This window comes from Trichosurus vulpecula, chromosome 4 (assembly GCF_011100635.1).
Source record: "Trichosurus vulpecula isolate mTriVul1 chromosome 4, mTriVul1.pri, whole genome shotgun sequence".
Lineage (NCBI taxonomy): Eukaryota > Metazoa > Chordata > Mammalia > Diprotodontia > Phalangeridae > Trichosurus > Trichosurus vulpecula.
In genome coordinates this window covers 439856678-439870006 of record NC_050576.1, presented here as the reverse complement: position 1 = coordinate 439870006, position 13329 = coordinate 439856678, and the positions used below count along the sequence as shown (strand labels likewise).

General features: G+C 45.9%; 1 protein-coding gene across 2 annotated transcripts in view; it reads left to right on the top strand.

Moving 5' to 3' along the window:
• Positions 1-6057, top strand: part of ACAP2 (ArfGAP with coiled-coil, ankyrin repeat and PH domains 2) — a 115807-nt gene extending 109750 nt beyond the window's left edge. For both annotated transcript variants that reach the window (XM_036754398.1, XM_036754399.1), the window contains one exon: positions 2214-6057. In XM_036754398.1, coding sequence (XP_036610293.1) covers positions 2214-2314 — 101 coding nt within the window. In that variant the 3' untranslated portion in view covers positions 2315-6057. The remainder of the gene's footprint in view (positions 1-2213) is intronic.
• Positions 6058-13329: the final 7272 nt, after the last annotated feature.

Here is a 13329-nt window from a genome sequence, read left to right as displayed (position 1 = left end):
TATGGATCCTGCTGTCTTGGACATTTCATTGCCTGGCCTCGATGTTGGCCACTACCAGCCATGTCAGACACACTATCCAATGACTCGGGTTTCAGCTCAGGAACAATTCCCAGAGCTAACTCCAAAGTCAGTAACTTCAAGAGAGAATTTTGTTTTAGCATGAAAGGAAACCAATAGAAGATTCTCCTTCCTCTCAGATCAGGCATCCGAGGCTCAGATAAGCAGGGGATGTTGCCATCGTGCTCCCCACCCCAATTTGGTATACTCCTCATTTGGGAGAAACTCGGCCTGTCACAGCTGTGGCTTTGCCATGAGGCCCAGGGCTCTGGGGAGGTTCTGCAAGGGGGAGTGCTGTTCCCCTCCAACCCCTGAGAACAGGATCAGTATTCCAAGCTTCTGGGGGAGGGGGGAATGGTCTCCTGGGTCTCTCGGACACTTTTGGGGGAGTCTGTATGTGTGTATCTCAAAGGATGCCTGTGCTTCCCTGTTACTTAGCCGAGCAGAGAAGTCATTGAGAGATGTTGTCAGTGCAACCCTTTATTCAGCTGTTGCTGGCAAGAGAAGAGCCTGCTTTTAGGCCTGTGTGAAAATACCCCTGTCCACACCTGTGTGGAGTAGGCAGAAACCGACCAAGACAAGCCCTGAGGGGAGATGCAGGCAGTGAACCCCAAAGGGCTGCCCTTGGTCCAGAGCAGTGTGGCTCAGCTAAGGAAGCAGCATTGCTTTAATTATTTACCATCAGAGCCAAGGATTCTGGACCCAGAGACCTCGGGGGCTGCCTAACTCAGCCCCCTCCCTTTACAGATGGGGAAACTCGAGGCTGGAGGAGGTAGAGGGACTCATCCAGAATCCTACAGGTAGCGAGCACCAGATGCAGAATGTCGTCTGCGACAGATCGTTTTCAGTTATCTGAGGGTTGGTTTGGCTGTCGCAGGCTTGAGTCTTTGAGCCTGCTTTTGAGTTTCACAGAAGGGCTTTGTGTTCAGCCAGTCCCAAAGAATGACTTTGCTTCTGCTGTGTTCCCAAATGTATTGGTCCCTCTGCACTGTTTCTGATCGCTTGGGTCTTTGCCTTCTCTAACTCTGCCCTTTCTTCTCTGGCTGCGTCTGAGGCACCTTTTCCAGGTACTGGCTTTTTTCACTGTTTACTTTCCTGTCACTTAACTTTTTTTTTAAATTAAGATTTTTTATTTTTAGTTTACAACACTCAGTTCCACATAACTTTGAGTTCCAGATTTTCTTCCACCCCCCGCCCCCTCCCCAGGACGGCATGGAATCCAATATATCTTCTACATATAACTTCACGTTGAGCTTATTTACACAATAGTCAAGTTGTAAGTAAGAATTATGACCAATGGAATGAATCATGAGAAAGAAGAAACACAACCAAAAAAAAAAAAAGACAAAAACAGATGAGAAAAAACAAAGGGAAAAAAAAAGGTGGGCCTAAAGTGTGCCTCAATCTGCATTCAGACTCCATAGTTCTTTCTCTGGATGTAGATAGCCTTCCCCATCATGAATCCTTTGGAGTTTTCTTTGCACCTTGTATTGCTGAGAAGAGGTTAGTCCTCAGAATCCATATATCTGTGGTTGTGCATAATGTTCTCCTGGTTCTGCTCCGCTCGCTTAGCATCATATCATGTAGGTTTTTCCAGGTTATTATGAAGTCCGTATCATCCCCATTTCTTACAGCACAATAGTGTTCCATTACCTTCATATACCACAGCTTGTTCAGCCATTCCCCAATTGATGGGCATCCCCTTGATTTCAAATTCTTTGCTACTATAAATATTTTTGTACATATGGGTCCTTTTCCCGCTTGTGTGATTTCTTTGGGATACAACCCTAGAAGTGGTATCACTGGGTCAAAGGGTATGCACATTTTTATAGCCCTTTGGGCATAGTTCCAAATTGCTCTCCAGAATGGCTGGATCTGTTCACAACTCCACCAACAATGTAACAGTGTTCCAATTTTCCCACATCCTCTGCAGCATTTATCATTTTCCTGTTTTGTCATGTTAGCCAGTCTGCCTGTCACTTAACTTTGAACTTATTTCTTGTCTCTAGAACGGCTTAGCTCTGATTCATGACTTTTGCTCAGTAAAATCATGATCTTCACAGCACAAAGCTCTACTTAAGAGACATCAGATTTCATGTACATTTGCAAATTTGTCATGTTTATCTGACGAGTTTCCTCATTTTCTTTTTATGCAGGTGATGAAACTTACCAAGACATTTTCCGTGATTTCTCCCAAATGGCCTCCAATAATCCAGAAAAACTGAACCGTTTCCAGCAAGACTCACAGAAATTCTGAATTTTTTAAAGAAGGGAGACACGTTAAACGTGGTGCCCTCTTTTTCACATCCTCCTGCTCCCATGCTGCACGTTCAGGTTTTCTAGATAGTCAATGAGTGATGGGAAAAGGTACATTCCTTGCCAATTCCATGTGGAAACAGTTTTGTGGATTATCGTCTCTGCACCTCTGCATGCAGGGAAGGGACACTGTTTTAGCCTGTTTGGAAATGGGTTCGAAGAACCTGTTTGGGGGCTTGCTGTGCTGAAGCAAGGTCAGAGCTAGATGAAGCCACTTAGGATGGGTCCTTTCGGGGACTTTTCAAAGCCCTTATTTTTAAGGGGCCACAGTCACCTCTTTCCATGAGTTATGCTTAGCACATTCCATTAACCGTGTCCACACAGCCAGAGCTCAGGGCCAAGGCTGGCTCTGTGGCCCAGCAGAATCAATGTTTCTCACCCTACGTGCAATATGTGATTTTCAAATTGAGGAAGAAAGTCCCTGATCCCAGTAGTCCAGTTGCAGGCTCCGGTCCAAGGTTCCCGGCCTTGGTAGAGCAGCCTTGCCCTCCTGCCTTCAGAGCCTAGTCCTTGGGAATCTGTCTGTCAGCTCAGCTTCTGGGCCCTGTGCAGACTGATTGATGCAATAGAATTCTTTTCCAAAAAGTACTTGAACATGTTCAAAAGCTGTAATCAAGATGTTACTTTCAAAGTAGCTGACTAGAAAAAGGAAGGCTTAGCTTTAGAGGTTTGCTCCAAATGGAGCGGCAAATTTGTGTTTTTGTCTATGTCTGGAGAAGCACAGGCTTACCGTACCTCCTTCTCCGCTCTGACCTCGCCCGGGAACCAACTTTCCCTGTCCTTTACTCAGCTCTGACCCGCCCAGCCTTAGCAATTAGCTGCATGTTCTCTGTTCACAAACTGTATTGATCCCAGTTCTTTTCATTCCAGAGCATCAGAGATGTAGCTCTTGACCTTTTTAGTGCAAGGCTCCTTTTTCATGTCTGATGTCCCGGCATCATCACGTACACTCTCAACACTTCCTCTGTGTATGTAGCCACCCCTCCGGTGTGATTGTCTATTACTTATGAATCATGTCACTAAGGAATAAAATTGAAATGTGGACACTTGATCTCCAAGTAGAGATTTGGAACTTTGGCTTTATTATCGCATAAGTGGAGAAATGGTGTCTTATTTGAGTAGATCGTAATTTCCAATATGGGATTTTTAAATAGGTCACAGTTAATTACATTATCAAGTGATTTAATGTTAAATCAAGTAGTTTTATGAAGAAAAACCATGCTAGAGAAAAACTTGAGTAATCTGATTTGTTAAGTTCTATTAATTATCCAAGCTTGCCTAGAAGTGAGCAATCACTGCTATCTTTGATGAATGTTAGAGATTTATTTTGTCGTTTTAAGATTAGGAGTTAAGTCCTATTGCTTCCCTGCCATATGGCTAAGAGAAAATGTAAACTTAAGTCCTGAAAGCACATTTTTATATGTTTTAGACTGTAATTACTTCCTTAAAAAAAAATCTAGCCTGTTTCCAGTAAAACCCATCCAGTGTACCTTGATTGCAAAGTAAACTACTATAGCTTTGCAGAAAAAGCAAGTAATAATTTGCATAAATCAATGCAAGGGCACAGAACCAGAGCTCTCTTTAAATACCATCTTAAATAATCAGCTCTGATGGTTGCCCACTTCCCTCCCTGCACCCCCCCCCCCCCCAAGCCTAAGGGCCCCTAAGCCTCTGCTGCTCTGGCCACTCGGTGCTAAGCAGTGTCTTCTGGTGCTATGGGCCTCTCCCTCCTCTTGCTCCACTGCAACTGCTTGAACTACAACTATTGCTTTCTGAAACCTTGAAGTGCAGTCTTTTCGTGGAGGATGCAGTTTTGGCCAGATGACACATTTCTGCTGCTTGACCTCTTGGGTAGGCCGGGTTGGGGGGGGGGGGGGCGGTAACCTTGGCAGGGAGGTTTTTGTAGCCCCCATAGAGTGAACGGGCAGAAATGAATTCTGGATTCAGCTTCCCGGCCTCCCGTAGGCTGTTTTCATTGGAGATTCGTTTCAGGCCTGTGACTCATTTCCAGCCAATTCCTTGTTTTGTTTTGTTGCTGTAGTACAAACCCCATACTGTGATGGCTTTTTGTCGTATGTAATACACCTGAGTTTCATTAAGTGGTAACATTGGGTTGGTCATGGGAGATTGTTGTTTAAACAGTACGAGTTGTTGGCTGGATCTGAAGGGGTGCCTGCTCAGCCTTGGGACTGAGGGGGATGGGGACCATTCAGCTCTCCCTGTCATGGCTGCTTTTTATCACTACATCATAACGCAAATTGTCTCACTCGTTAGCATTTTAAAAGTCTAAGTGTGTAAGAAAACAGCGGTCGATCTGAGAACAGAATACAGAAGATGAAATTTACTTTGAAATGGTTAAATAGTTGTCATGCCCTCATTGCAACAATAGGTTTCTGCTAATGAAGCTACTTTTTTTAAATACTCTCGGTACAATGCTTCAGAATTCAGGTATTTCTAAGAATCCACTGCATTCCGGTGTTTGATCTATATTGATCTTTCCTTTATAAAGACTTGGTATCTTCCGTGCTTTCTGAAAGTTGTACATTTGTGTTGAAATATGTGCTTTCATCTTCTCATGAGTGAGTTTTAAAATTTTCCTTTAGTTTCACGGCCTAAACAGTTTAATGATCTATAATGTATTAAGCAGTATTTTAAAAGGTAACCTTACACATGTAGCAACATTTTTTATATTTCTTTGTAAAAAGACATGATTATAATAAATGAAAAAGATTACAACTATTTATGTTTTCATTTATGACAGAATTTAATCCCTGTTTTGAATAGCAGCACTGTTCTCAGATGGCTGCACTGTCAGATTTCATGAGCATTCCTTTTCTGAATATGGGTATTGACTCAAAAAATGGCCTAAGTGCCCGAGGCTCTGCACCTTGGTACAGATGAATCACTGTGTGCGTTGCCCCTTTACCGGGAGAACATGGAGGTAGGAGCCCAGGCTCTCCTCCCAGCATGAAAATGTTTTGAAATGGGTTCACCTTGTGGTTGGCGGCTGAATGACACCCTCTCACTAACCCTCGTGGCAGACAAGGAAGGAAGGCCTTTGGGAAGCCTGTGGTTTTAGAAATGTGAAGACATTGACATTTTCACAGCAGCAAAACTAACCTATTCAAGTATTTTCAATTGTATTTCAGTAAATCAGTTCTACAATCGGTATTATTTTCCCTAGATGTTTTTTTCTGTTTACATAAATTTGCTGTTTTCAGGTGTATAATGAGTAGTTGGGTGGTTTTTTTAATTGCAAAAAATGGTGAATATTCTTTGCGTTGCATTTATCCTTTCAGCATCTTTCATATTAGATTCCATCTGACCCTATCTTTCCCCGAAGGAAATAGAAGAACGTAGTAAAGCCATGTGATTGTAAGCAGGGGAAGATGGTCTCCTTATGAGGAGCTCCCTGAAGCTCTGTGCGCAGAATGGGAGGCTCAGCCAGCCCGTTCCCAGCCTTCTCCCAGAGCCTGCTCACTGGCCTTCCCTCCATGGACTTTCATTAGTCTGTAGGTCGCTTTCTCAGACTTGACAGTTACTTGTTTTCATTGTAAATGCAGAACCGTACATGCCCCTGTTATTTTGAAATGTACATTATGTAAGAATTGTAAATATGTACTGGAATAAAGACTTTGTATGCTGAAAAGCTCAAGTACTGGGTCAATAAAAACCTTCTCTCCAGCCAGGTCTTGGTTTTACTCTCACAGGCAGCACCAGCCAGATTTCGGTTGCTTTTGAAGCTCGTTGAAAATGCTGCTGCTCAGTAGGCTGGTTATTTAAGGGTCTTGTACTCTCCCCACCTCCTGACCCTATCTCCAATTGCTCTGTGTCTATTCTTTGGCTAAGAGGGCTAGTGAAATGACTTCCCTGAATCAAGAAAGCTAGAGATTTTCTTCTCTTTAGCGATAACATTAGCCATTTGCCACCTTTTGTTAAACCAGCTGCTAGGTTGGGGCAGAAGCAAGATGGAGAAGACTGTACCTACAGTATTGGTTGGCCTCTTTCCTCGCCCCTCTCTAGCCCTGATTTTCCCATTCCCAGCCCCTCAAACACCATTCAGTCAGTCAGCATTTTTAAAGGGCTTGCTTACTCTGTGCCAGGCAGTGTGCTCAGCATTGGTGATACTTGAGCTGTCATGCTAACGAGTTAGAAAGCTCCCCATTTCTTGCCGAGTTTGGACCTGTGGCAGACATAATTCCATTTTTGATACCTCTGGCTCTTGGTGCAAAAGGCTCATTTTCTAGGAGTCACAGAAGTGGGATTGGGATTCCTCTGGCCTCCATTCTATACTCAGTTGAATCTCCTGACCTTTATCCCAGCCAGGCACGTGCACTGACTGATTTCTACTGGAGTCAGGACCAAGAGATGTCCAGAGCTTCCACCTAGTAAGCCCTTGGGACTGAGGATTTGAAATGGGACCGGGCATTCTGAGGTCCTGCCCATACATCATCAGTGCTTAAGGAGAAATTGAGAAATGGTCACCTTTGTTGCTTTTCTGGTGCTAAATAGATGGGCTGGGAGCTCATGTTTTTACCCTCGACATTTACAGTTTCCACAGCCTAGCTTGTTGAGGGGCTGAGCCACTTAATTGTTTATTGATTAACTTTGTTTATTTCATGTTCTTTTGCAAAAACATCCCTCCTTCCATCCACTGCTCCCCTGGAGAGCCCTGCTTTGTCCCAAGAAAGGGGCAGCTTCCTTCATCTCCTTGAAACAGTTTGCCTGAAGTTCTGGTTTGCCCTTGCTCTCCAGTGTTTCCAGTGATGTGCCTCCTGATCCCACTTTTAATGCTGTGTGGCTTCAGCAAGTCACTTAACTTCCAGAGGCTCATTCCTCACTTGTGCTGTAAAAGAAGAAGGTTAGTGAGGTGACTTCTGAGGCCCTTTGATCACTGGGGCTCAGGAAATACCACCTGGAGCAAGGCTGAGGTTCCAGGGCATCGCCTCTCAGACCTGGCAGATTGCTCACAGAAAGGCATGGACTTGGAACGTTGGGTATGGTTGCTTTGACTGGAACAGAGCATGCCCAGCCAACAGGCATTGATTAAACACCTTTTGTGTGCCGGGTACTGCGCTAAGTGGTGGGAATACAGAAACCAAAGACAGTCTCTGCCCCCAAGAGCTCACTATCTAATAGGGGAGACAACTGGCAAACGATTCTGTACAAATAAGCTATAGACAAGGTCAACTGCAGAAAATCATCAGAGGGAAGGGGGCTTGAGAGAGAGGGCCTGTGGAAGGTGGGAAGCAAGGGAGGTGAGTAGAACAGAGGAGGGAAAACATCCCAGGCCTGGGGGACGGCCAGAGAGATGTCTTGTCTGTCTTCTTTGGGGAACAGCCAGGAGGCTGATGTTGCCGGATTGTAAAGGGTGGGGGGGCTGTCAGCTGGGAGATGACTGGAGAGGCCATGAAGGACCTTGAGCACCAGACATGATGGGGTGGGTGGGAGCTAGATTGGGAAGACTTGAAATGTCAGGCAGAGGATTTCCTGTCCCATCCTGGCGGCACGAGCGAGCGTAGCGCGCACGGAAGATCTCTGGGAATATTTGCTGGGAGCTTGGCTCAGTTCCTGGCAGAACTTCAGAGCCCGTTCTTAACGTGGTCATGAATAGGAAGGAAGAAGAGGAAGGAGGACTTCCCCTGAGGAAGCACGGTTCGGTGCAGAAGGGAGCATGCCCCACGAGCCTTTCTTTTCTTTGACAGGGTTACCACCAACTCTGGCCTGCTGTTTGCTCCTGAGCAGCTGGGCATGGCCATGGAGCCAGAAGGGGTTTTTACGTTTTAAAATGAAGTGGTCAGAGCAGCTGAAAGGTGCGAAGCCCTGCTATGGAGAATCCATCTATACCTGAGCAAAGTCATTCATTAAGTAACTCCTGCTCTTGGGGGCGGGGAGGAAGGGGGAATGGAGAGATGCAGACCAGGAAATCAGGCAATTCAATGGATTTGGAACTTCCTGAATGACCACTCCCAGAGCAAAGCGGCACCTCTGGCTTGGCCAGAGGTCTTCAGTAGAGTGCCCCAGAGATCTCAGCTTGTCCCTGTGCAGCTGACTGGAATTAAGGCAGAGAGATGATTTTCCCTAAACTGGGAAGGAGGGCCAACCCACAAGCTGTCAGGTTCCAAAAAGATCTTGACAGGCTAGAATATTAATCAAATGTCATGGGGATAAATGTCTTAATACTAGTCAAAAAAGTCAATTTCACAAGTACAAGGTGGGGGAGAAACATAGTAAGACATCCCTTTGAAAAAGATCCTGATGTTTTAGTGAACAGAATCACCAGGATGAGGGGCGATCCTCCAAGTGTAGTGACCTGGGGCTGCAGTAAGGAAGTGCCTGCCTCTTGGGTTCAGTTCGGACTCCTGGAGTAGAGAAAGGTCATTGACAAGCTGGAGGCCATCTAGAGGACAATGGGAGGGTCTCCTGAAGCCACAAGGGATATCTAGCTTGGAGAAGGGAGAGGGATGTCAGAGCCATTTTCAAGTGTTTGACGAACTTTCTTCTGAAAGACATTTTAGGTTCTGTTTGACCTCAGACCTCATGGTTGGGTCTTCATAATGTAGCCTTAGGCACCCCCCTCCCCACCCCTGAGCTCCAGTGCCCCATCACCATTGCCTGTTAGATGTTTCAAATACAGAACAGCTAAAATTGAGCTCGTATATTTCCCTCCTAAACCTCCATTTTTTTTTGATTCGGTTTTATTTTCATTCATTCAACAAACAGTAAGCACCTGCTAGGTGCCAGGCACTGTGCTAAATGCTGGGAATATAAAAAGAGGCAAAAGACCATGACCTCAAGTAGTTTGCAGTGTAGTGGGGAGACATCACGCAAACAAATACATGCTCAGCAAGCTACATACAGAAGAAATAATAATGAAAAGAGAGAAGGCTTCCTGTAGAAGGGGAGAGTTTAGTTTGGACTTGAAGCCAGGGAGGTCAGTAGTTAGAGCAGAGGAGGGAGAGCCCTTCAGGCATGGAAGACGGGCAGAGGAAATGTGAAGGACGGAGATGGAGCTTCAGTTTCGTGGCACAGCCAGGAGGTCAGTGTCCCTGCATGTAAGAGAAGAATACCTGTTGGGGGGTGAGGTGTTAAGACAACCAGAAAGGGAGGAGGGGGTGGTTATGAAGGGCTTTGAATGCCAAACAGAGGTTTCAATCCTGGAGGCAACAGGGAGCCACTGGGGTATATTGAATAAGGGGATGACACAGTTGGACCTGCACTTTAGGAAGGTCACTTTGGTGGCTGAATGGAGAACGAATGGGTAGGGTAAGATCTGAAGCAGGCTGACTCCAGCAGCTATTACAATGGTCCAGGTGTGAGGGGAGGAGGGTTCGCACCAGGGTGTGGGCAGGATCAGAGGAGAGAAGGGGGTGAATGCGAGAGATGTTGCAAAGGTGAAATCGACAAGTCTTGGCACCATTTTGGAACTGGGTTGGGGGGTGGCAGAGAGGAGTCTAGGATGACTCCTAGGTTGTAAGTCTGAGGGACTGGGAGGATGGAGGTGCTCTCTACAGCAATAGGAAAGGTGGGGGTGGGGGTAGAGATAAACAGGAGTTTAAGATGTCTACTGGACATTCAGTTCAGGATGTCTGAGGTTGGAGGTCAGCAAAGAGATTGGGGAAGAAAAGGTCGAGTTGAGAATCACGAGTATAGAGACGGTCGTTAAATCCATGGGAGTTGATGAAATCACCAAGTGAAGTGGTGTAGAGAAAGAAAAGAGTTCAGGACAGACCCAGAGGGAGACTTACAGTCAAAGGAGGATCCAGCAGAAGAGACAGAGAAGGAGCGGTCAGAGAGGGAGGCAGAGAACCGAGAGAGTGAGGAGTCCCAAAACCCTAGAGAGAAGAGAGCGTCAAGGAGGGGAAGGTGATCAACAGTACCAAATGCTGCAGACCGGTCAAGGAGAATGAGGATTGAGAAAAAGCCGTTGGATTTGATGGTTAAGAGAAAGAAGTTTCAGTGACAACGATGAGCTCAGAAGCCAGACTGTAAGAAGTTAAGCAGAGGGAAAGGAGAGAAAGTAGAAGTCCCCGTCTTGGATGGCCTTTTCAGGGAGTTCAGTGACAAAGGGCAGAGGAGACGCAGGATGATGGTCAGCAGGGATAGAAGGATAGGGGAAACATGGGCATGTTTATAGGCAGTAGGGAAGGAGCCAGGAGACAGGAAGGGAGATGCTGAAAATAAACTAGTGGGTACCGTCTCACACCATACATGAGGTCAAAATGGGTACATGATGTGGACATGAAGAGTGATACCATAACAAATTAGGAGAGCATGGAAGACTTTACCTGTTAGATCTCTGGAGAAGGGAAGAATTTAGGACCAAACAAGAGATAGAGAGCATACAAAATATAAAATGGATAATTGTGATTATACAAAATTTTAAAAGTTTTTTGCAAAAACAAAACCAATGCAGCCAAAGTTAGAAGGGAAGCAGAAAACTGGGGGAAATTTTTTATAGCAAGTATTTCTGATAAAGGCCTAATTTGTCAAGTGTGTAGAGAACTGAGTCAATTTTATAAGAATACATGTCATTCTCCAATTTATAAATGGTCAAAGGACATGAACAGGCAGTTTTCAGAAAAAAAGTTATCTATATAGACATCTGAAAAAATGCTCTAAATCACCTTTAGAGAAACACAAATTAAAACAACTGAGGTACCACCTCACACCTGATTGACTAATATGACAAAAAGGGGAAATGATAAACGTTGGAGGGGATATGGGAAAACTAGGATACTAATGCACTATTGGTGATGTTGTGAACTGGTCCAACCTTTCTGAAGAGCAATTTGGAACTGTACACAAAAGGCTGTAGAGCTGTGCGCACCCTTTGATCCAGCAATACCACTACTAGGTCTGTGTCTCAAAGAATATTTTTAAAGGGAAAAGAACCTACTTGTACAAAAATATGTATAGCAGCTCTTTTTGTAGTGACTAAGAATTGGAAATTGGGGGGATGCCCATCAATTGGGATATGATTGTAATGGAATGGCATTGTGCTATAAGAAATGACAAGCAGGATAATTTCAGAAACCCTGGAAAGATTTACATGAACTGATACAAAGTGAAGTTAGCAGATACAGGAGAACATTGTAGACAGCAATAGCAACATTGTACAATGAAGAACTCTGAATGACGCAGCTATTCTTGGCAATGCAGTGATCCAAGACGATCCCAAAGGACTAATGATGAAAAATGCTATCCACCTCCAGAAAAATAACTGATGTTGTCTGAATACAGACTGAAGCATCCTTCCTTCCTTCCTTCCTTCCTTTTTTTCATCTTCTTGCACAAAATTACTAATGTGGAAATGGTTCATACATGTATAACCTATATCAGATTGCTTGCCATCTCAGGCGGGGGGGGGGCGCGGGAAGGACATAACATGGAACATAAAACAAAAAAAGACATTAAAATTATTTTTACATGTAATTGGGGGAAAAGAAAATATTGAAAAAAGAAAATTAGTGGGGATGACAGCGGGGAGGAAATGGGATGGAATAGGATGACTTGAGCAGTTAGCTTTGGTCAGGAGTCAGGCCACTTCATCATGTGCGATTGGAGAATGAGGAGAGGGGGCAGAAGATGTCTGAGTGGTGGGAGATGAGGAAGAGGGGAAAAGGGGGGGCTCAGTAAATAGCCTCATTTTTTTCTGTAAAATATGAGGCAGGGGTCTCAGCTGAGAGAGGAGGGGGAGGGGGAGCTGTGGGAGGTGTGGGAGGCAACACTTTCCTCCCAGACCCTCAGGCTCCCCTCCTAGGAGTCACCCTGGACTCTTCACTTGCTCATCCCCTGTATCCAATATGGTGCTAAGGCCTAGCAGAGATGTTTATTTGGGCTTCATCTGAGGAAAAATAGCCTCCTGATTGGAGCTGCTTCAGGGAGGCCACAGCCATTTCAGGAGGTAGCCGGTTATCTGTTGCTGGGGGTCTGGGAGTCGAAGGTGTAAGGCCACTTATTACAGGCATTGGTTGGCTGTGAAGACTCCCTAGGGCTCTTACAACTCTGACAATCCTGTGACGATTAAAGTGAACCAGGAGCCAGAAAACTACCAGGAAGAAAAGTGGTTGGGCCATTCCTTGGAGTCAAAGCCCATGGGGCCAGTGAGGGGCACAGAACGATTGGAGAGTGTGAGTGCAGATGGCTCTATCTCCTGCGAGAATGGTGGCTCTCACTGCTCGGGATTCCCTTCTCCCCAGGAGAGACAATGGAAGCAGGCTGCCATCTTGCTATGAGTCAGCAGTGTGAGGGGGCCTCCCAACCGATGGGATCTGGACTAAGCCGGGACATGTGGAGACACAGAGCCCCACTGGCCTCTGCTCCAGCTAGTCCCTATCTGGAGAACCATCTTCCGTGAGAGGCAGCAGCTGTGCGTACCATGGATGGAAAGCCCCAGTCCAATTCAGAAGGATTGGAGGTTTGTCCTGCCTTTGACCCACACTGGCTGTGTGTCCCTGGGCAAGTCAGGTAGCATGTGCCAGGTAATAGAGACCTGGTGGTGAGGCTTTGGATATCCCAGGGGCTGCCATGAGGGAGAGGGTCTGCTCTGGATCTGCTCAGCCCCACCTTGGCAGAACCAGGAGCCAGGAGACTGCAGAGAAGACAATGCAAGCAGGAAATCTTCGTCCTAATGATCCCTGTCCCAGTGGTCCCAGCCGCCTGAGGAAGGAAGGTGGGGCCGTAGCCCTGAAGGGAGCGCTCCGAGCCAAGACTGGATGACCCTTCACTGGGTTCAGCTGCTCAGAGGCGGTCCGTGGGGACCCTGAGCACCATCCACACTGATTTATGGTTTGTGAAAGGCTTCCATGTACCAGATCCTGGGCCTGCCCTGGGGGAAGCAGCTCACACAGGGGTGCTAAGAATGACATTATGTAATATACTGATGAGTGTTTGCAGTGGCAAACATGAGGCCAGAGATGATCTCGAGAGGAAGCTGTCTGCCCACTTGCTGCC